Source organism: Malaya genurostris, chromosome 1 (genome assembly GCF_030247185.1).
Source record: "Malaya genurostris strain Urasoe2022 chromosome 1, Malgen_1.1, whole genome shotgun sequence".
Taxonomy (NCBI): domain Eukaryota; kingdom Metazoa; phylum Arthropoda; class Insecta; order Diptera; family Culicidae; genus Malaya; species Malaya genurostris.
In genome coordinates, this window is record NC_080570.1 from 36,511,692 (window position 1) to 36,536,547 (window position 24,856).

A 24,856-nucleotide genomic window follows, 5' to 3' on the forward strand; every position below is an offset into this window, starting at 1 on the left:
AAAATAGAAATATGAGTATCATTACCATTTCGAAAGCTTCGCTTGTTGCAGTTTAATACAGCAACGATAAACATAAACAAACAAGTTTGTTTTGTACCGTAGCAACTAGCATAAAGCGTTGCCAGAAACGATCTCCTTTCACAGTTTCACACTATCGCAACGAAAGGGAGATATTTGCTAGGCTTACTTGTTCATGCTGTGAACCAAACATTGGCGATTCGTTTATATGGGACTTAGGGGTATTATTATTCGTATTTGGTTTCAGTTCGGGATGTGGCCAAAAAAGTGGGCACTTCGAAGTCAAATGTTCTTCGTGCTAAAGAACGTTTGAATCCTCGAACCTATAAGAAGCAGAAACAACCAAAAAGTAGTCCCAAACAAAAAGCATCGATCAGGCCGAGGGTTCGAAAGCTGTACAATACGATTCTTGCTGGAAATTTGAACTGCATAATCATGGACGACGAAGCCTACGTGAAACTCGATTACAAATCCTTGCCGGTACCACAATATTATACAGTGCGAGAAGAGCAAGTGTTAAACCAGTCCGAGACATCGATTGAAGTCGAAAAATTTGGTAAGAAAGCTATGGTCTGGCAAGCAATTTGTAGCTGCGGTAAGATTTCGAAACCCTTGATCACCACTGCTTCAATGAACAGCGAAATATACATCAAGGAATGTTTACAAAAACGATTTCTACCCATGATTCGAACCCACAAGGATCCTGTTGTCTTCTGGCCAGATCTTGCTTCTTGTCACTACTCGAAATCAACGGTAGAATGTTATACTACCAAAAATGTCACTTTCATCCCAAAAGACATGAATCCACCAAATTGCCAATTCGACCAATTGAGGAATTTTGGGCATTAACGAAGGCACATGTTTCGGCAGTCGAAACCATTCAACAGTTCGAAAAAGATTGGAAAAAAGTGTCAAAACTTGTCGCCAAGAAGTCTGTACGGAATTCAATGAGGAACGTTCGCAATAAAGTGCGCCAGCTAGTCTGTAATGGCTAAGTAGCAAATGTTGAGAATAATATTCTGTTGTTGTAGTCTAATATTATCAGTATATCGAATAAAATTTGAATATCTAACACTTGTGAATTATTTACAGCGAAATCAAAGTGCGTCCATACTTTCTGGGACAGTCTTTATGCGAAAATAGGCGAAGCGGTTTGGAATTCATCATGACAGTATTGAAACCATCATTATTAGGTTTGGAGACCACTATTCTTTGGATGAGCTACCAGGAAGAGGCAGAAAACCCGGTTCTTCCAACCCGAAACTGGACCAGAAAGTGGTATCTCTAATCATGAAGAACAAATCAATGTCGATACGTGATTTGGCCAAAAAAACAGGAACGAGTGTCGGAATGATCCAACGTTTCAAGAGGCGTAATCACCTGAAAACCTACAAGAAGCAGAAAATCTCGAAACAAATTGTAGAACAGAAAAAGCGAGCGGCAACAAGGCCCCGGAAATTGTATTCGCGCCTTTTGCAGTGTCCGGACACATGCGTTTTGATGGACGGGTGAGACTTATGTAAAGGAGGACACAAAAACGTTGGGAAGGATGTGAGCGATGCGGACAGGTCGATTCAAGTGGAGAAATTCGGTCTAAAGGTACTGGTATGGCAAGCAATATGTTCCTGTGGGTTGAAGTCAACCATTTTTTACACTACCGAAACTACAAATGCAGAAATCTATCGATCTGAGTGTCTTCAGAAAAGATTGCATAGTGCACCTCCACTGTTTTGGCCGGATTTAGCGTCGGTTCACTATGCCAAAACCACTCTCAATTGGCTTGCGGAAAAGGGTATAAATTTCGTTGAGAAAAATATATCAATCCACCAAATTGTCCCTTAGCTTCGACCCATCGAACGTTACCGGGCAATCGTGAATAGGTTAAGAAGACTGGTAACGCAGCTGGGAACATGCAGGGATTCAAAAAAATTTGGGCCCAAGCGTCCAAAAAATGCGATGCCACACTTGTCCGGAAATGGATGAAGAGCGCTCGATCAAAAATTCGAAAATTCGTGAAGAACTAACTTAAATTTAATCCGGTTTTCATTAGGCTCAAATTTAACCTCGTACAATAAAAGATCAATTTGTAGTTTGAATAAAATGTCGTTTTTATCATTTGAAGGAAAAATTTGTTGATAGCTTATTTTCGACACACTCTTTATTTTTTTTGGGATATGCACGTTGAGTTAACACAATGGAACGACTGTTTTCGATGTAAAAAAAAGTATTTCAGCGTGTTGTTTCGGTATGAAGTGATCCATAGAAAAAAATTTACTTGAAATAATTGACGTTTCCAAAACATGTGAAAGTTAAAAGGTGAAAAACTACAAGGATCAGCTCCTGGGGTTGTTCGAGCCATTGATGTAGAACAAGACAACCAAAATTTCTAATGATCGAAATTTTCGTCACACTTTTGAATCCGCAAATGCACGAGAGTCTGCTTAGATTGATCTTTATTAGGAACCAACACCGAACACGCGAACCCAGAATATAGACTCTAAGGCTATTCGCAACGCGGTTTTGGATATCTGTTCTAAAATGACATACTGTTGTATAATTTAAAACTGTCAAAAATAAAACTCGAGCTTGACGATCTCAACGGAAAGATTTAAAATCTGTTCTATATATTTCTGTAAATGTATTGGTGTTGTGTCTATTCACTTCACTGTTTCAAATCAGAAACAAACAAACTAAATTAATGATTTCGAAAACGATATGCATGTTTTTTACAGATCATAGTGAGCTGGAGTGCTTCTAAATGAAACTATTATTCAGTGCAAAACATTTAACGCTTATATTGATAATTTCTGAAATGTCATTCGACGCTTTGACATCTCGTCTCTCAGATTTCGTAACAGACGCTCACTCAGAAAAAAATAAAACAGTGTTCTATTCGTGTTTCAAATATTCATTAATTTGAAACAATTTCGTCGAGCAGTTTCAAATCTGTTTTAAATTTGTACTCGAAAAATAGAACTAAATCTCAGCGTCGTGATTGACATGTTGTAGATCTAAAGTAGATCAGTCCATATGAAATAAAACAGCGTTGCGAACAACCTAATAGTCGTGATTTGTATTTGTTTTGTAGCCGACGAAATGACATCAATAGCCCAAATGTATGCAATTATATGTTTGCACATGCTTGCGATGCGGATATCGATATTTAAGCTTCTCTTCGAAAAGCTTGTGTTCAAGTTTTGCACACAAGCATTTATTTTTATAGCGTTTCTCTACCATAACTATCCTTCTGCGATTTTGGTTGAAGCGATAAACTTTATCTCATCATCAATATAGTTCAGTATAGTATAGAAATTAATCTTATGCACTCAAAATTTACCCTGGGATAGTTGTCATTTTCTCAGGCGAAACGACATAACATGGAATTTCATCCGATCTTTCATGACACAAGATCAGAGCATACCTGTTAAAGCTTCAAATCGTTTTATGGCACTTTTTGCCTTACTGTCTAGTAACAACCTACCTCTAGCATACTACGCGTAGGACTGAAACGTTAGCTATAATTTTGCTTCTATTTATAGATTCGCGTGCTTCCAGCAGCTTTGCTTTTGATTCGATTGACCAATCAGAGCGATGCTTTCCCTTTGATATATCGCTTACTCCTTCAAAACCGTCGACTGTGGCAGGGAAATCCGGTATGCCGGTGATTTTTTGCACAAATTATAAATACATGGCTATGTACATTCAAATCAATACGTAGAAATATTTAGAATCAAATGGTGACATAATATTAATAATTGAAACAAAATTGACTGAGCTGTAATTGTTCAAAACCTGACCACATTTCTACGTGTATTTTTCTTGAGTTTCTAGTTTGCACCGCTATATAGAAAACAAAAATGTGTTCCACATTAAAAAAAAATCGATTCACGTGACAGGTTAATTTCGGTTCCAGAACGAATCGTCCGTGTGGTGTTCCGGCATATGGTCAGACCTGTGACAGAACTGTTTGTGTACTGTTTGATATTGCAGATTTCCTGAACACAAATCCTTGTGTTCAATTTAGGTCAATGTCAAGGTTCACCTGAAGCAACAACAGCTTCCATCCATTGCTTAACACTTAACAGCAGTGAGGACTGTAGCTCCGAGCTTCAAGCTGACACCCGGCGACAGACGGACGCACATTCGCACTTAATTATTCACTCCTACCACTTCTTGGCTACCATGCCGAGCACTAATATTGACACTACACAGTCCTCCGGACGGAAATCCCGGACTGACCAAACCAGTTTCCACACACCGAACGGAAAAGAAAACGGACACAACGCCTGTGTCTGCTTGCTGGGTTCCCCCATCGGTGATATCACCTCGGCCGAGTTCCTTTTGCTGGATTTCACTTGTGACATCTTGACGCTTCTGTGCAGCAGCCTCTTCGGTAGTCCTTCATAACGGCTTCCTAATAAAATGACTATTTGTTTTACGACGCAGCAAGCAAGAAAGCAAGCATCCCCGGTGTAGGGAAGTCATCGCCTACTGCCAGCCAATCTGCCTGCCTTCCTCTCGCTACTGGCGTCGGCGGCTCTCGACGGGCTTCGCCGGCAACGCCTACGTGATTCGTCGTTCGGAATAGTGTAATAATCGTAAAAAAGCTGAGCTGAGTAGTTTTTCCGCACCGAGTGGTGAGCAAAAAAAAAGAAAAAGAAAAAAGAAACTGCTTCTGCTTTTCCGATTCGGTTGGCCGGTTTGCAGGCGTTTTTCTGCATCGTTGCTGAAAACACTTATCGCCATGGGGAAAAGCAGTAATGTGCTGAAATATAATCCGTTCCACTCAAGCGGCAATCAATTAATCTGGTCGCCTAGCGGAGCTGACTTGGAAAATTGTATTACCGCTCGCTTGCAAAGGAAGTTCCTCTAGTACTACTTATATGAATTCCATTAGTGAGATTCGTTAAATCACTTGCACCCGTATGGAATCTCATTTATGGATTAATTTACCTTAAACCACCAGTGTTACAAAATTTCAATTAGCCAAGCTATCGTAATGGTGACAGTGATGCCTGCGGTTTTCCCACACTTATTCGCCTCGTCCTCAGTCAGGACGTCAGGACGCGAGTTCCGGGTTGGACAGGAACCAACCCCATTCGGGTAATGAGCGCTAAATCATTCCCCTCGGGGGGGAAAGCGCCTGTCGTGTATATTAATTAATTTAAATCGAATTAAACTCTGCGAGAAAATTCAGTTACTTTTAATCACCATCTCTCCGGGGAAAGGGGCTTTTCCACTTCGTCGCCGATTGAAACGGAGCGGAACCTTCGGAATCAGGTTTGGTTTGGCACTATATGTGACAACCGAACCGAGCATCGATCGATTATCACTATTAATTTAGAACTTATGTCAAGAAATTTGATTGCTTGTAAAATTCATCCCTGCCGCTCGGTGCTTGGCAAGGGTACAAATTGGCAATATCCAATTGGCCCGGCATCGTCAGTCAGTGTAACAAATTAAATTTAGTGTTCTAGGACAGCTCCGGAGTGAATCAAATTAGAAAGCTCGGCTCTTCAGAGCTTCGGGGCGTGAATGTTTCAACCTCTGCACTCATTCACTCACTCACAGCAGGCTCTGACCTGCTAGCCAACCATCTTCCTTCTACTTCTTCTTCTTCTGATGTAATATTTGCGAAGCGAGCTTCATCAAAGTAGGCCAATGAAGATTGGCAGCTCTCAATACCTCGATAATTGAAAGACGTTTTTCATTAGCAAATTGCAATTAGTTGCCAGAGCCGAGGAGCGCCGTTACCGGCTGGAATGAGGTAGATATAATTGATGTGGAAACTCGAAGGGTTCGTTAAAAGTTGGGTTTCAAACTTTCCGACTGGTTTCGTTCGATTACTGCAACCAGCGTTTAGTGTTTTCTGTTCAGAGAAATTCAATCATTTATTTTTGGCTTTCTTATAAAGAAACCCTATGCTATATCCCTGTCAAAAGCGAGTGTCATATAACACATGGGCTGAAAAGTCCCGGGTTTATCACATAGATGGCGCTAGTTTTATTGCAGCCACATTTTTTAGGTAAAACTAACCTTCAAAAGACAGCTGTTAAAATTCATTAGTTTGTGAGTTATTGTGTTAAATATGACGCTACTTTTGTTATTTTCAGAACATTGAATTAAGAACAATTTCGTGTTTTAATTTTACACTGCTTCTTGATGGGACCAAATACCGTTCAAGCGAAGCAATGCACAGTGGGAAAAAACCCAGGAAACCCGCATAGAAATCGGGAACCATCGAAAAAGGCAACAAACAAGAGTGTTTCTGATGTAAAAAAATCCAAGAAATTCAATGGAATGGTTTTTAATGGCCGCACGAATCGCCATCCTGCTCGTTTTACCCCAAATGTCCAGCAGTTTTAGGGTTTTCTGTAGTATTTGTTCTGTAACTTGAAAAGAAATCGAGTGCGGTCTACTGAAATAGCTTGATTTTATGTAAAAAAAAGTCTGTAGAACCGAATGGAACAACCTACACTGGCCGCACGAAACGTTCTGGTGGCTATTTTACCCCATTACCTCCATTTTATGGTATTTTATTGTAAATCGTCCTTAAATCTCGGTAAAATAGTCAGCAGAACGTTTCGTGCGGCCAGTGTAAGTTCTTCCATTCGATTCTCCAGACTTTTTTTTTACATAATATAAGATAATTTCCATATGCTTTAAACGTGGTTCGCTTAAGACTTAACAGATCGGCTGAAAAGTTCGTATCGTTTCTATGAGAGGGCGCCACTAGAATTAAATCCATACCATTTTCAGTTAGTACTAACCTTCAAAAGATACGTGTATAAATTTGACAGCTGTCTGATTATTAGTTTGTGAGATATTGCATTTTGAGTGAAGCTACTTTTGTTATTGTGAAAAAAAATGGAAAAAAAGGAATTTCGGGTGTTGATGAAACACTACTTTTTGATGAAAAAAAGTGCCGCCGATACCAAAAAATGGCTTGATGAGTGTTATCCAGACTCTGCACCGGGCGAAGCAACAATTCGTAAGTGGTTTGCAAAATTTCGTACTGGTCATATGAGCACCGAAGACGATGAACGCAGTGGACGTCCAAAAGAGGCTGTTACCGATGCAAACGTGAAAAAAATCCACAAAATGATTTTCAATGACAACAAACGACAACAACAACAACAACAACAACAACGAATTGATGATTCTGAGCAGTGTTTGGAGCTGTTATATCGAAATAAAACCGATTTTTTTCGTCGATATATAACAATGGACGAAACATGGCTCCATCACTTCACTCCGGAGTCCAATCGACAGTCAGCTGAGTGGACTGCACGCGATGAACCGAACCAAAGTGTGAAAAGACTCAACAATCGGCCGGTAAGGTTATAGCGTCTGTATTTTAAGATTCGCATGGTATAATTTTCATCGACTACCTTGAAAAGTGAAAAACCATCAACAGTGACTATTACATAGCGTTATTAGAGCGTTTGAAGGACGAAATTTCAAAAAAACGGCCTCATTTGAAGGAGAAAAAAGTTTTGTTTCATCAAGACAATGCACCGTGTCACAAGTCGATGAAAACCATGCTGAAATTGAACGAATTGGGCTTCGAATTGCTCCCTCATCCACCGTATTCTCCAGATTTGGCCCCCAGTGACTTTTTTCTGTTCTCAGACCTCAAGAGAATGCTCACTGGTGAAAAATTTAGAAGCAATGAAGAGGTAATCGTTGAAACTGAGGCCTATTTTGAGGCGAAGGAGAAATCGTACTACAAAAATGGTATCGAAAAGTTGGAAGATCGCTATAATCACTGTATCGCCTCTGACGGCAATTATGTTGAATAATAAAAACGAATTTTGGCAAAAAAAATGTGTGTTTCTATGAAACGATACGAACTTTTCAGCCGAATTGTTAGAGTACTAACCTTTGCTTGAAACGGGTCAAAATTTGGGTGCCGCGATTGAGACAATGCACCCTGCCACAAGTCGATGAAAATAATGGCGAAATTGAACGAATTGGGCTTTGATCTGCTTCCCCAACCCCCCATACTCGCCAGATTTAGCCCCCAGTGACTACTGGCTCTTTGCTGATCTTAAAAAAATGCTCCAGGGAAAAAGATTTGACTCAAATGAGGAGGTCATCGCTGAAACTGAATCTTATTTTGAAGCGAAAGATAATTTTTTTTATAAACATGGTATTGAAAAATTGGGAAAACGTTGGAACCATTGTATCACCCTAAAAGGTGATTATGTTGATGAATAAAAAAAAATTTGCAAAAAAAATTGTTGTTTCCATTGTTAGTCTCGGGACTTATTGATCCATGTGTTACAAGTCTAGAACCCAGGTTCAATATCCATGTCCTGAAGTGTTCAGAACCAAATGCCAGGTCCAGAAATCCAGGTTAAGAATTCAGGTTCACAAATCAAGTCCAGAGTTCAGATCCAAATTCAAAATTGAGATTCTGAGTTCAGATTTAAAATACAGTTCTAGATTTCTGGTTGTGAATTTAGGTCCAGAATCTTGAATTAAGGCCCTGAATACAAGTCCAGAGTCCCGTTTCAGATTTTAGATCCCGAATTTCAATCCAGAACCTAGATCTAGAATTTAGGTCTAGAATGTAGGCACATAATCCAAGTCCAAAGTTCAAAATCCTGGTGCAGACTACAGAATCCAGGTGCAGTAGTCAGTTTCAAAATCCAAGTCCTGAAGTATTCAGGATTAAAATATGTTCATATGTTCAAGCCTCGACCTGGAAGGATTCTTCGTAGTACTTAGCCATGCAATGATTCTGTACGCTAAGAATTGGCTGCGAAGTCTGTTGAAACAGAAAAGCCAAATTCCACTACAGGAATGTAATGCCAAGACTTTATCCAGTATGCCGGAGTTGAATTCTGTTTCTGGACTTGAATTCAGAATAATACAAAACGAAAAAATATTATTTTTTGAAAATGTTAGATCCTACGGGCTCCGGATGTAATAAATCGTTTCCTTCGATTTCATAGACAAAAAACTTTAAACGCGTTTTCCTCGAAAGAAGATTTTGAAAGTCCGTGTCCATCGTCATTCAAAATCTACTGTTCCATTGTTTTTTTCAAATTTTGCACACACTTTCAACATGTGAAATACCAGACCTTAACGTTTTCTTGTTACTGTCGAAAGGTTTAACAGTTTCAAAATGGCGTTTTTTTGTGAAATATCGTAGTTTTGACTTTAAACAACCATCAAAAATTCAAAAACAAAAAAAAATTAAAAAATCAAACAGAAACGTTGGGGTCTAGACAAACATCTACTCTGTCTATGCTGTTTTGATTTGTTGACTTCTGATTAGTGTGCGCTGAGATACGTAAATCATGATTTTTAGGAAGTGTTCTCTAAAAACCTCTTCATATACTTATTTCTCAATATTTTTCTACGAAAAAAATACAAAATGCTGTTCGAACGATGCTTTGTATTACGAATTACGTTCGAGTTTATTTTGTTTAACGATAGTTCTGAAAAAAAAATCGCAGAAATGATGTTTTTTCTATCATTTTTACCCTAGCTCCCCTTTATATGATTAAGCATCTCCAAAAAAGTCACCGGTGGTTGAAATTTAAAAAAAGAATAGTCTAATCATTTAAAATAACTTGTTCTCTACATAAATCATAGCAGGTCTATGGTCACCACCGCAAGGAAGCCACATCGAACCGCTTATTTTTGTTCTATTTATGAATGATATGCCATCGCTTGAAATTCAAGTTTTCAACTGTTTCAATGGTTTTAAACTATAGTCTAACGCTAAAAAAGAATAAAATGAAAGAAAATATGAGTGTTTTTTTTCAAATTCAAGTCAAATTGACCTAATCAGACGATTCTGAAGAAAGATTCTCGGTGTTAGTAGGATATAATTATCTGAATTTCATAGTGTAAGCAATGCTTTCATTGAATCCATCTAGTAATCTACGAAATTGAGCACAAACTGCCAGTGACAGCAAACTTCCTTCCGAACCAGCAGGCTGTGATTTTAAGTGCAGATACTGCAAAAAGCCATTCGCCGGGTTAACCGACTAATCTGAACCACTACTTCAATGACTCTATCCTAATCAGAGTGGAACTGCGATTCGGTTTTCGAGGACACAAGTCCTTATCGGAGACATGTTCTCCCTCTGGGGACTTTGATCCGAAACGACGACACCACCACCGCTCTCAGTAGCAAACAACCCGCATATCGAGCGCGGCGGAATCCATTTGCCTCGAAGTATGCAACCATCAAAGGGAAACATTATTACTGTACACAAGCTGATCCAGATTCCAAGCGCCTTATTGTGTGGACAAAGATGAAAGAGCCCACTGCTTGCAGTGACCTCTTTCGCCCGTATGTCGAAGCCGGAGTAGAGTACAGTGCTGCGATGCTGATGCTACTGCTGATGCTGCGGTGACCGGGAGCCATTTTACACATTGAGGAAAACTTCTTGCGGAGGAGAATCCCTTTCCATCGGAAAACCACAGCAAATCACACATTTTATTCATATTAGTGCGGATTCTGCCCGGTTCCAGTTCCCTCCAGGACATAGACGGAACTGGTTATGGTCGGTGGAAACGGAAATCGCTTCACGTTGTCTGCCATGCCGTTGCGCCTTGAATGTATGGAAAACTACACACGTGCGTTCCGTTCGGTCAAAACCCTCATTCGAATGCCATTTTGTTCGGGAGCAGATTTATGCCTCTTTGAATACGTTTTGTCTGACGACGTGATTTACTTAGTTCAGTCACGCAACGGACGTCCGATGGACCTTTCCGTTTTCCGGATTCCGAAACTGAAGGCAACCGGCTGCCCAGAAACCGAAACTGTCCGTCCGTTTATCTGTGATTGAAGCACTTGCCTTCAACAGCCCGGAACACGAACCATGCCGAGAGAATGAATCGAATGAATGAGCCCCTTTTCATACATATGATAATTTTCTTTCATATTATCCTATCCATCCTGCCATCATCAGAAAATACACCAATGTACGACCGATGTTCGCCTGCGGTCCCAAAAACAGTGGACTGGAAATTCTTCCCAATTGTTGTTTTTCTTTGCTTGAATAAATTACCTATTCATTTTGTGTGCGCCATTCGGAACGGAGAAGAGGGTAGTTTTCGGTATCTTTTCCCGTCCGAGGCCATTCGCTGTTTACTTTAGCGAGCGATGTGTTTTTGATTTGCCGTTTTCTGCTTGGATGAAATTTTGAAAGGAAAATGATACCACACTTGCCTCTATACGGTTGCTACAGTCAATGACAGTGAGGACAACTTTTCGAGATAGGAAAAATTACAGACTTCTATTGCCTCGTTGAATTGTTGATAAATTGATCTTCCATTCCACTTTATTGCAATAGGAATCCTGTAAGAATTGAATCGTATTTCGATAGGAGCGTTCTGCATCCATCGCATAACCAGTTGGTAATCTGATGGCGCTCCGTTTGGATTGTATGGAGGGTGAGGCAGAGTTTCCCATCCAACAAGTTTTTGATATGAGTTGCAACCAAAGCCCTAGCATTTTCGTATTGGAATTATAGATCCGTAGTTTCATATTCTAGTCTCGATCAAATAATTCTCAGCAAATCAACTTTCTATGAAATATCTAGTTTGATTTTCAACGAAACAACTGTCTACGAAATGTTTTTTTAGCAATGAGGTGGTTGGTGGAACGGTTTGTTACCTTTTTTATAAATATAACTATAGGTATCCGCACGGTCAGAATCCGTCCTTTTTTGACGGAGATATTGATATTTTTGTGTAAACGACTTTTTGCCTTATTCCTGTAGTTTCGAAGCCAAATGAAACACGATTTTTCATACTGTTACATACAATTGTTTCTCAGTACCAAAAAGACTGTGTACAGCATCCTTTTTCATGACATTTTGCCCCAGACCGATTTTAGCACGGTTCGTTTTTGGCAACATAATCGTTCAAATATGACATATTTAGCCAGATGATGATAGCATTTTCGAGTTGAAAGCAATTCCATAATTATATTGATTAAAACTGCTTACAGCAACAATTTCTGGAATAACTTAACACCCATACACCATTCGAATCAGTTCGTCGAGATCAGCAAATGCGAGTGTGATAAAAAATTTCACACAATTTTGTTGGAGATGGTTCAACCGTATTCTACAAACTCAAATTCATATGAATAGTTCTGTACTCCCAAACAAGGCTCCTGAATTACGTTTGGATCCAACTTCTGGTTCCAGAACTACAGGAAGATATGTGAAACGAAATTCAAATAAAGTAACTCATTTTTCTCGTAGCCCATCTACCGATCATAGAAAACATCTTGCTTTTAGTCAGATTCGACGGATAGGAGATAAGGGCGATTAGTATAAAAAATGTCCATTTTACATAAATTAATCAGATTCCTCCAAACAATTTTAAAATTTTCCTCAAATTTCTAGAAAAAACTTGAAAAAAAAATAGAATTAGTCCAGAGGGTACACGCAACCGAGAAGAATGAAATTTGCTGCCTTCTGAATGATGCATCTATACCTTAATATCTTGAATGAATAAAATTCCAAATTGAATTTAATTTGGGGTCGCTGCATGCCCCCTTACTGGCTGAGTTTAATGATGGCTTGAAGAAAACCATCTTCTTTGATTTTTCAATTTTTTTTTTAAAATCAAAACTACGATATTTCACGAAAAAAACCGCCATTTTGAAACTGTAAAACCTTTCGACAGTAACAAGAAAACGTTAAGGTCTGGTATTTCACATGTTGAAAGTGTGTGCAAAATTTGAAAAAACAATGGGACAGTAGATTTTGAATGACGATGGACACGGGCTTTCAAAATCTGCTTTCGAGAAAAACGCGTTTAAAGTTTTTTGTCTATGAAATCGAAGGAAACGATTTATTACATCCGGAGCCCGTAGGATCTAACATTTTCAAAAAATAATATTTTTTCGTTTTGTATTATTCTGAATTCAAGTCCAGAAACAGAATTCAACTCCGGCATACTGGATAAAGATTTGGCATTACATTCCTGTAGTGGAATTTGGCTTTTCTGTTTCAACAGACTTCGCAACCAATTCTTAGCGTACAGAATCATTGCATGGCTAAGTACTACGATGAATCCTTCCAGGTCGGCCCTTGAACATATGAACATATTTTGGTCCTGAATTCTTCAGGACTTGGATTTTTAAACTGACTACTGCACCTGGATTCTGTATTCTGCACCAGGATTTTGAACTTTGGACTTGGATTATGTGCCTACATTCTAGACCTAAATTCTAGATCTAGGTTCTGGATTGAAATTCGGGATCTAAAATCTGAAACGGGACTCTGGACTTGTATTCAGGGCCTTAATTCAAGATTCTGGACCTAAATTCACAACCAGAAATCTAGAACTGTATTTTGAATCTGAACTCAGAATCTCTATTTTGAATTTGGATCTGAACTCTGGACTTGATTTGTGAACCTGAATTCTTAACCTGGATTTCTGGACCTGGCATTTGGTTCTGAACACTTCAGGACATGGATATTGAACCTGGGTTCTAGACTTGTAACACATGGATCAATAAGTCCCGAGACTAACAATGGAAACAACAATTTTTTTGCAAATTTTTTTTATTCATCAACATAATCACCTTTTAGGGTGATACAATGGTTCCAACGTTTTCCCAATTTTTCAATACCATGTTTATAAAAAAAATTATCTTTCGCTTCAAAACAAGCTTCAGTTTCAGCGATGACCTCCTCATTTGAACCAAATCTTTTTCCCTGGAGCATTTTTTTAAGATCAGCAAAGAGCTAGTAGTCACTGGGGGCTAAATCTGGCGAGTATGGGGGGTGGGGAAGCAGATCAAAGCCCAATTCGTTCAATTTCGCCATTGTTTTCATCGAACTGTGGCAGGGTGCATTGTCTCAATCGCGGCACCCAAGTTTTGACCCGTTTCAAGCAAAGGTTAGTACTCTAGAAAGACGTGGTTACTGGTTTACAACGAGCGCCATCTCTGCTTTAGTTTCGGGACTTATTGATCCATGTGTTATTCTGTACCAGGTTTTTGAATTTTGGATTTTTGAAATTCGGAATCTGAACTCTGAACTGGGACTCTGGACCTGAATTCAGCACCTTATTTGAGGACCCTAAATTCACAACCAGAAATCTAGAACTGTATTCTGAACACCTTTGAGGATAAACCGAAAACGGGTCGAAAAAAAGGTCTTGCTAACCCTCAGTTGGATAAACGTATACTGAAGGCGTTCGAGCAAAAGAAGGAGGTTTCAGTTCGGGATGTGGCCAAAAAAGTGGGCACTTTGAAGTCAAATGTTCTTAGTGCTAAAGAACGTTTGAATCCTCGAACCTATAAGAAGCAGAAACAACCAAAAAGTAGTCCCAAACAAGAAGCATCGATCAGGCCGAGGGTTCGAAAGCGGTACAATACGATTCTGGCTGGAAATTTGAACTGCATAATCATCGGCAAGTGTTAAACCAGTCCGAGACATCGATTGAAGTCGAAAAATGTGGTAAGAAAGCTATGGTCTGGCAAGCAATTTGTAGCTGCGGTAAGATTTCGAAACCCTTCATCACCACTGCTTCAATGAACAGCGAAATATACAACAAGGAATGTTTACAAAAACGACTTCTACCCATGATTCGAAGCCACAAGGATCCTTTTAAGCCGGGGTAAAATATATGATATAAAAAAAAGGATCCTGTTGTCTTCTGGCCAGATCTTGCTTCTTGCCACTACACGAAATCAACGGTAGAATGGTATACTACCAAAAATGTCACTTTCGTCCCAAAAGACATGAATCCACCAAATTGCCCACAATTCTGGGCATTAGCGAATAAAATTTGAATATCTAACACTTGTGAATTATTTACAGCGAAATCAAAGTGCGTCCATACTTTTTGGGACAGTCTTTATACGTGATTAACTAGGTTCCAAAAGCGGAATAGAATTCTCCGGTAATCAGCTTACCTTTGCTCTTACCAGCATTCATCAACTTTGTCTTCATCATCCCTCATAGCGGTAGCATCAGAAAGCCAATGATCGATCTGTCAGTTCAGTTCTGAGCATGAGTATGTTTCTGCACCGAACCAAGGTTCGAACCACCGGAGTATAAAATTTGAAAAGACACAACTTAGTCCTCGTTCGGGAACGGGCGAATAACAAGGACCAGAGCCGCAAATACTTCCTAAGCTCCCAAGTGAATTCCATCGTTTCGTAGTCGGTTTTCTGTGTTGGTTGTCCTCCGGAGTGGGTGAAGCAGCTGTTTGCCTTTCATTATTCACACATCCTCCGTGAACTTTGCGGTACGTCCTCTGTCTGCTGGACCATCAACCCGTCCGTAACGGTTCTCCCGAACGCAATGGTCAATCACGGGAAGAAGGAAATTAGTTTGCTAATTAGTGTGTTTTTGCTACAATCGGTCTATTGTGAAAAAGCCATAGCCGATGAGACCGGAAATTGAAAATCTCCTCACAGTAGGCCCTGGGGGGTTAAAATTGACAGTATTGAAGCGGGGCGAGAAGTGTCTGACGTGTTGCCAACGAAGGAATTCAAATTGAAATTGGAATTTAATTGTCTCCTGTGTACTGCCTCCGGTCAAGCAGTTGGAAAAAGAAGACAAGACCAAAAGAGGATCTCCAGCTCAAACCAGGATTTATGGTTACACGTTGGTTATACACAGCCGAGCAGGCAATAAACAGCCAGAATGAATGACTTCATCTGACAGCCACTGACTTTTGGAAAGAATTTATATGAACATTGCTGAGTTGATTCATGTGAAAATAACAATTTTGGTGTGCATCTTTTTTATCCGTCTCTCTCCTCTCTCTTTGTCCCTTTTGAGCGAATCAAATGAAAAATCACTTCAAAATAAGCCAAATCATTTCCGTTAACGTTAGATTACCCAAGTGGAAAAATAGAGAGAGAAAAAAAAAATAGCAACACGAAATACGAGACGAAACGGGCGCAAAAAACTTTTCTCGTTAAAGTTAAACATGAAAAGGTTGTCCTCGGGGTCAACAAACGTGCAGCTCAGTCGTTGCTTTACTTTTACCCATTAAATCTCGCCGCAAGCAAACAGGTTACCGGATTCAGATTACACTGAAATGGGTTCCAAGGAGGTGAGTGGCAACGACAACGACCAAGGCAGGAAGGTGCAACAGCGCGCACAGGCACACGCACACTTTTGTCAGTCAGGAATTGAGAGAGCAAAAAAAAACAAAAACCTAGAGGATTGAGTAAAGAGGTTAGCAGTGGACCTTTTTGACATTCGCTTCCGGTTGAAACAACAAAATTGACACTTTTGTCGTAAATTTAGTTGCAGTAAGTGTGGAGACAGGAACGGCTGACCCGAGCGGCTTGGGTGCGACGACAATCGAAATTCCGGATGAAATCAAGGTCAGAAGGTCGGACGAGTGGCAAGAGCCGTTCTGATTGCGAGAATTCCGCTCGACTACGTTGAGGATCCGATGTTGATACTTCTGCGTTAACGACTACGACTGACCCAACTTGAAGTGTAAAGATTATTCCACTAACATTTTGGAGCCTTATTTCGAAGTCTCTGCAAATAAAATCTTATCTCAGAAAAGAAGTGATTTACTAGAGATACGCATTTTGAAGATGAAGATCTAGTTCTTCAACTATAGCGTGATCAACGTACCAACAAACATGATAATGCAATGAGTGAGTTCCATCAGTTTCTAGTTGAAAAATCCACATAACAGCAATACAAAAGACCACGCGTTTCCTCGTAATTTGCGATAATGGGAGCGCATGTATTTCAATATAAAATTTTTTAAAGATTCGCTAGTTATTATTTTTTCCACCTTTCAGGCAGTTTTCGAATTTCATCTCGAAAAACGTGTTTAATCCACCTAGCAGTGAGATGATACCTTTTTTATCAATCCGCATGTGTTTTTTACATGAATATTCTTCGGTGTTTAAGTTTTCATGACATTATTCTAATGACCGTAGTTTTAAGCGACAATTTGAGATTTTAATCACTCATTACTCTGTAATGTCGAAACTACAAATCGGATCGAATTTGAATCTATAAGTGTGTTAATCGATTAAACATGCCTTGATATGTCGAAGTAAGTTCCACTTTAGAGTTTACGGTAATTTAAGGTACTTCCAGAGCCGGTATTCAGGAACTAGCATATCCCAAACCGATTCGTATGGCCATATGACGAATAAATTACAACAGTTTTGAGTCCAACTTTGAAGCTTTTCGGGATTGTCATCTTCTATATCGGTTTGAATTTTAAAAATTCATCATCATGTAATTCCAGAATCGGATAAAATTAATTAATTTTGTATGGGACTATAGGTTTATTTTAATTTGAATTCTTGTTTCTGAAATTCGATTAGGCTTTTTTTGAGAAAACGATTGAGTTTTGAGAAACTATTTGATACTGGAACCGGAATTCTAAAATTGGTATGGCCGAAGTCAGATAAATTCACCTGAGTAGCTGTATAGTTTACATTTGTTTCAAAATGTTTGAAAATTAGTGTAGACATCTTTGAGAAATCATAGCACGAATAAAATTTTTAGGTGCCTTCTGAATCGAAAACTGAATACCACTAAAACTGAAAAAAGTTTATTTGGTAATCGACTATCCAAATCTGCTAACCCGATAAACCTGATTAATTTATGTGAAATAGTCATTTTTATCAGGTTTTGCAATGACTGAGCGAAAATATATATTGGAGAAACCAAGTGAAAGAAAAACTAACAGAAAAGATGAATTTTTTGGAAAAAGATACGCTCAGAGACAGGACTCCAACCTGCGTTCTTATGCATTCCGTGTATACGCGCTACCATTTCGCCACTCTGATCTTGTTTAAGTCACTCTAAAACGCGAAATAGACATAGTAGCAACGTACATCGAACATGGTCTACATCCTGATCGTCACCCGACCGACACCTTACATCCAAACATCTTCTCTGTCCATCAAACACTAGTCCTCTCGCTTTATACCTATTTCTCCGATCAAGCATTGAGTAGGAGAGTGTATTTATAATCGCTTGTCACCTTCTTTAATGGTGCCAGTGACGGCCAGGATGTAGACCATGTTCGATGTACGTTGCTACTATGTCTGTTTCGCGTCTTAGAGTGACTAAAACAAGATCAGAGTGGCGAAATGGTAGCGCGTATACACGGAATGCATAAGAACGCAGGTTAGAGTCCTGTCTCTGAGCGTATCTCCGTTAAAAATGGACGGATTTTAACAATCTATGGCTTGTTGGATAGCTATTACCGTGCGGAATCTAAGTATGAAAACATATTCTGTTTTCAATGTCAATTGTGACAGATACTGTCAAAAAACTGAAAATTTTGACATAAAACTTCGTATAACTCAAAAAGTAAACATCCGATCTAAAAACCATTCAATAGCGTTTTGGGTGACGGGGAGACTTTTCATTTGCGACTAGCTTGATCAAAATCGGTCCAGCCATCTCTGAGATCTCGACCTCTTAGTTGACAACACACATACAGACACACACACACAGACATTTGCTCAGTTCGTCGAGCTGAATCGATTGGTATATGTCATTCGGCCCTCTGGGCCTCGGAAAATTTTTCTAGAGTTTGAGCGAATTCTATACCTATTTTTTATATCTATAAAAAAAGGTAAAAATGGCTTGTTTTTTAAGGTGCTTCACGGTTTGAAGCCAATTTTCGATTTCTGCTTCCGCCGGATTATTTAGTTAGTTATTTAGTTATTTAGTTATTTAGTTATTTAGTTATTTAGTTATTTAGTTATTTAGTTATTTAGCTATTTAGTTATTTAGTTATTTAGTTATTTAGTTATTTAGTTATTTAGTTATTTAGTTATTTAGTTATTTAGTTATTTAGTTATTTAGTTATTTAGTTATTTAGTTATTTAGTTATTTAGTTATTTAGTTATTTAGTTATTTAGTTATTTAGTTATTTAGTTATTTAGTTATTTAGTTATTTAGTTATTTAGTTATTTAGTTATTTAGTTATTTAGTTATTTAGTTATTTAGTTATTTAGTTATTTAGTTATTTAGTTATTTAGTTATTTAGTTATTTAGTTATTTAGTTATTTAGTTATTTAGTTATTTAGTTATTCAGTTATTTAGTTATTTAGTTATTTAGTTATTTAGTTATTTAGTTATTTAGTTATTTAGTTATTTAGTTATTTAGTTATTTAGTTATTTAGTTATTTAGTTATTTAGTTATTTAGTTATTTAGTTATTTAGTTATTTAGTTATTTAGTTATTTAGTTATTTAGTTATTTAGTTATTTAGTTATTTAGTTATTTAGTTATTTAGTTATTTAGTTATTTAGTTATTTAGTTATTTAGTTTTTTAGTTATTTAGTTATTTAGTTATTTAGTTATTTAGTTATTTAGTTATTTAGTTATTTAGTTATTTAGTTATTTAGTTATTTAGTTATTTAGTTATTTAGTTATTTAGTTATTTAGTTATTTAGTTATTTCGATTGGACATATCGTGCTTCGGTTATGTCCCTGAAATTACCCACCCGCCTTTTTTTTTAACTTTATGAATGCGTCAACTTGTATAATAAAGTGTAATCGTGACGGCTCCCTTCAAATCAGTGACAACCGTTTTCAAATCAGAAGGACACGGCTCCCCACAGCGATTAACGTCCCACCAGTAATCAAATTAAGTTCTCCAACCCAAATCATTATACTTAAGAGATGGGATAACTGTTTACGGACTTCTCATCATCATCATCATCATCATCACCATCCTCATCCGAATCAACAAGAGGGATGTGAGTCCATAAATATAACACTTTCCTCTTGGTGGTTAGTGATATATCTCTCCACTCCTGTTTCAGTCTCTGTCTCCGCCCCTGTATCACGACTATTCCACTCGGAATATTGTACCCGGAAGGCTGTTTGTCGCTGTCTTGTCTTTTAGCACTGGAGCAGCTCAGGAACCCACTCAAGACGGCGAAAGCAGCAGTCCGTGCTAGCTAGTTTTGTCTGGCAATTGTAACCAACTCTACTATTTTTTTTTCTGCTCCCACTTCCAACAAGTGATGACAAACTGCGTCTGTTTATTCTGCAAGATGAAATGCGAACCGAGTTCTGCCACCCAGAACATTTCCACGCTGGTGGCATTCGCTAACGATGCTGGAAACCGCAAGATCCTGTTCACATTCCGTCGTCGTCGTCGTCGTCGTCGTTGTTGCCGGGATCGTGTTGAGCGGTGTGTGTTTTTTCACACTCGAGCTGTTGGGAATCACTATCTTCGGAATCTGCTGTGCTAAATTCGTTGTTGCAGCACTTCGATTCGTGTAGGGCACCCTTTATCGAAACTGCTTGTTTCGTGCAATCTAGTAGGCTATGGGTTTGCTTCATAAACAATCAAAACGGACAGAGTTCGGTCTTCGGTAGTAAACGTGCACGATAGAAAGAGGAAGAGTGATGAGCTCCAATATTGTTCGGGTGGAAAATTTTCCAGCTAAATATCTTGCTAATGTTTCATAACAGAAGTGAACGCACCGCACCGGAAGTAAAGGCACGGTTGTTAGGCACTGTCATCGCAAGATACTAACGAATTGCTTTTTTTCTTTCTTTCTTCATTCCCCCTTCCACAGATGGCGACAGCGACAACGATGCCGGGAATGCCGGGTCCGTGGAAAAGAAGCAACACCCCAGCAAGGTAAGTGGAAGAAACTCTCTGCCATAAAATTAAGTCGAAATACCTCTCTTATCATCCAAGTTGTCAACATCGGGGAAAATGCTCACGCTTTACAGATTTGCGAAAGTGGTGGCACGAGCTAAAAAAAAAATCCATTTCTTTTTCCGACTTCCCCATTTCCGCAACGGAGGAGTACATTTACATACTGAGAACAGATTACTTCCTTCAGCAGATCATTATCATCCACCTGGTTGTTGTCGGTCGGTCGTCGTCGTCGTCAGACAGGACTGGAGTGAAGTGGAATCAATTCCACTGAAGTGACAGAGACTACCGACCGAACGTTTGGCGACACTGCCGGCGAGCTTTAGAAATCTCATCAATCGCTACGTCATTCAAGCAAATCGTTTTCATAAATTTGAAAAAGAATTAGTTCGAGTTAGAATCAAAACCTAGAGTGATTTTTTCATCGAACTGAAAATCCTCAAAAGCTCCCACTCACTTGGCAACACTGCTAAACATCCAGCTCTGCTTTTATCACGAAACACACCGATCAGATTATGATGGCTTAATAGGATGTTATCGTTTCGATCGTTTGTGGTTCGGTTTTTTTTCTGTTTGCCTATCGACCCGAAAGCGCTCGTTCTTTTTCGTTCGTTGGTCATCAAAACCAAACGGTGTTGGGGAATTCTGGTGAAATTTCACCGCCCGCGACAGGTACGCTTTGGCAACGTGGCAAAAAGTTTTTTGTTTGTTTGCCACTTTTTTCCTTCTTCTGATTCTTCCCTTCCGTCGATTCATATGCTTTGTTCCGATATTGGCTTACCAAGTGATTATGAGTGTGTGTGTGCGTTTGTAAATATTAGCCATTTAACAGGGTGCGAATAAAAGTTTTCCAATATGCGATTTAGCCGGTTGCTGCGAGTTGTGATTAAACATTGTGAGCATCCGAGTCGATTCCGATCCTGGCTCGGCAGTCGTCTAGAAACCGCCATTCGGAAATTCTAATTTAATTTGAAGTACGGTTTCGTTACTGAAAAACTCATAACAGAAGCAGTATAGCAGTAACCAGAAGAAATATTTAATAGTTAGTTGTTCAATATATGAGCAACTATAGTTTGAATCATGTTGCCTTCAAAGAGATACTAATATCTACTTTGGAAAACTGCAACACCTAGTAGATTGCGTGCATGATATTAGTAATTCTACGTTCAATTTGCGTAGTAGAATAGTTGATTCACTTTTTCAAACACGAGTGTAATGAATAGACAAAACGTCAGCAAGGGTTTTTTTTTAATTAAAGCTCATTTTTACCAATAATATTATAAATTTATTATCGATACACTACAAGAACTCGGCACTCTGACCAAATCTGTCAAAAACTTCGTCAAGAAAATCGCTTCGACGTTGCAACTGAAACAGCAATTTGTTTTCTATTGCCATAAGCATAAGCCACTGAAGCCATATCTCCCGAAGGTGTTCAAACAAGTTCTCACAGAGTCAAATGTGACAGAGAGCAACAAATCTCTGAGCTAAACTGAGTAATTCCGTCTGTATTTGAATTCGTGCAGTAACTCATGTGTACGGAGGAATAAAGATGCAGTTAATTTCTTCAATTTGATCGGTTGTGCAGTGCACGAGGTGCACATAAGGACGGGACGCCACTACTTCTAAGGTCTTTATCGCTTCTGCGAACAACGAAAATGAGAACGGTCGATAATAATAATAAGAAGAAAAAAAATAACTGTTACATAAACAGTAACAGTAACAATAACATTACCAAAATAAAAAAGTAACTTAATAATAAAAGGAAATAAAAAAGTTACAAAATGACAAACTACAAAAGTGCAAAATTACTAAACTACTAAATTTTAAAATTTCAAAATAACAGAATAGCATAGTAATAATAACAATCAATGATATTTACAATGACGGAAAACAGAGAACAAATAAAGAAGAACAAAAAACGTGAAGCAATAAACACAAAGCAGGTGCAAACAAAAAGTGTAGAATTAAAATCGAGAAACGAAAAGCAAAAAAAAAACAAATTCTGATAAACGAGCAGCTAAAACGAGAATCAGTCAATGGAAAGCTAAAAACAGAAAACGTTTACCCAACAACGAAAAGCTAGATGCTTGTAATGAAAAGCAGAAAACGGGTTTCGGGAGGCAGAGAATGAAAACCAAAACAAAAAACAGAACAAAAAGTGGAACATGAACGGTGAAAACGAGAAGCGGAAAATGAAATATAAACAGCGAAAAACTAAAAACAAATTGTGCAAAACCAGAAGCGTGAAATGAATAGTAGAAAACGGAGAAGTGGATAACAAAAAGCAATCAACGAAGAGTACAAAACGGAAAGCGAAGAACGAACAGCCAATTAAGAGATGCGAGAATTGAGAGAATATACGAAATGAAAAAATCGAAAAGAAAACGACATTGTGGAAAACGAAAAGCGGAAAACAAAATAACACAAAATAACAAAATAACAAAATAACAAAATAACAAAATAACAAAATAACAAAATAACAAAATAACAAAATAACAAAATAACAAAATAACAAAATAACAAAATAACAAAATAACAAAATAACAAAATAACAAAATAACAAAATAACAAAATAACAAAATAACAAAATAACAAAATAACAAAATAACAAAATAACGAAATAACAAAATAACAAAATAACAAAATAACAAAATAACAAAATAACAAAATAACAAAATAACAAAATAACAAAATAACAAAATAACAAAATAACAAAATAACAAAATAACAAAATAACAAAATAACAAAATAACAAAATAACAAAATAACAAAATAACAAAATAACAAAATAACAAAATAACAAAATAACAAAATAACAAAATAACAAAATAACAAAATAACAAAATAACAAAATAACAAAATAACAAAATAACAAAATAACAAAATAACAAAATAACAAAATAACAAAATAACAAAATAACAAAATAACAAAATAACAAAATAACAAAATAACAAAATAACAAAATAACAAAATAACAAAATAACAAAATAACAAAATAACAAAATAACAAAATAACAAAATAACAAAATAACAAAATAACAAAATAACAAAATAACAAAATAACAAAATAACAAAATAACAAAATAACAAAATAACAAAATAACAAAATAACAAAATAACAAAATAACAAAATAACAAAATAACAAAATAACAAAATAACAAAATAACAAAATAACAAAATAACAAAATAACAAAATAACAAAATAACAAAATAACAAAATAACAAAATAACAAAATAACAAAATAACAAAATAACAAAATAACAAAATAACAAAATAACAAAATAACAAAATAACAAAATAACAAAATAACAAAATAACAAAATAACAAAATAACAAAATAACAAAATAACAAAATAACAAAATAACAAAATAACAAAATAACAAAATAACAAAATAACAAAATAACAAAATAACAAAATAACAAAATAACAAAATAACAAAATAACAAAATAACAAAATAACAAAATAACAAAATAACAAAATAACAAAATAACAAAATAACAAAATAACAAAATAACAAAATAACAAAATAACAAAATAACAAAATAACAAAATAACAAAATAACAAAATAACAAAATAACAAAATAACAAAATAACAAAATAACAAAATAACAAAATAACAAAATAACAAAATAACAAAATAACAAAATAACAAAATAACAAAATAACAAAATAACAAAATAACAAAATAACAAAATAACAAAATAACAAAATAACAAAATAACAAAATAACAAAATAACAAAATAACAAAATAACAAAATAACAAAATAACAAAATAACAAAATAACAAAATAACAAAATAACAAAATAACAAAATAACAAAATAACAAAATAACAAAATAACAAAATAACAAAATAACAAAATAACAAAATAACAAAACAACAAAATAACAAAATAACAAAATAACAAAATAACAAAATAACAAAATAACAAAATAACAAAATAACAAAATAACAAAATAACAAAATAACAAAATAACAAAATAACAAAATAACAAAATAACAAAATACCAAAATAACAAAATACCAAAATAACAAAATAACAAAATAACAAAATAACAAAATAACAAAATAACAAAATAACAAAATAACAAAATAACAAAATAACAAAATAACAAAATAACAAAATAACAAAATAACAAAATAACAAAATAACAAAATAACAAAATAACAAAATAACAAAATAACAAAATAACAAAATAACAAAATAAC

At 36.7% G+C, this 24,856-nt stretch overlaps 1 protein-coding gene across 1 annotated transcript in view; it reads left to right on the plus strand.

Annotated features, from left to right (window-relative positions):
* Nucleotides 1–24,856, plus strand: part of LOC131437139 (uncharacterized) — a 173,083-nt gene that overhangs the window by 103,778 nt on the left and 44,449 nt on the right. The window contains exon 2 of the mRNA XM_058606307.1: nucleotides 20,551–20,615. Coding sequence (XP_058462290.1) covers nucleotides 20,551–20,615 — 65 coding nt within the window. The remainder of the gene's footprint in view (nucleotides 1–20,550; nucleotides 20,616–24,856) is intronic.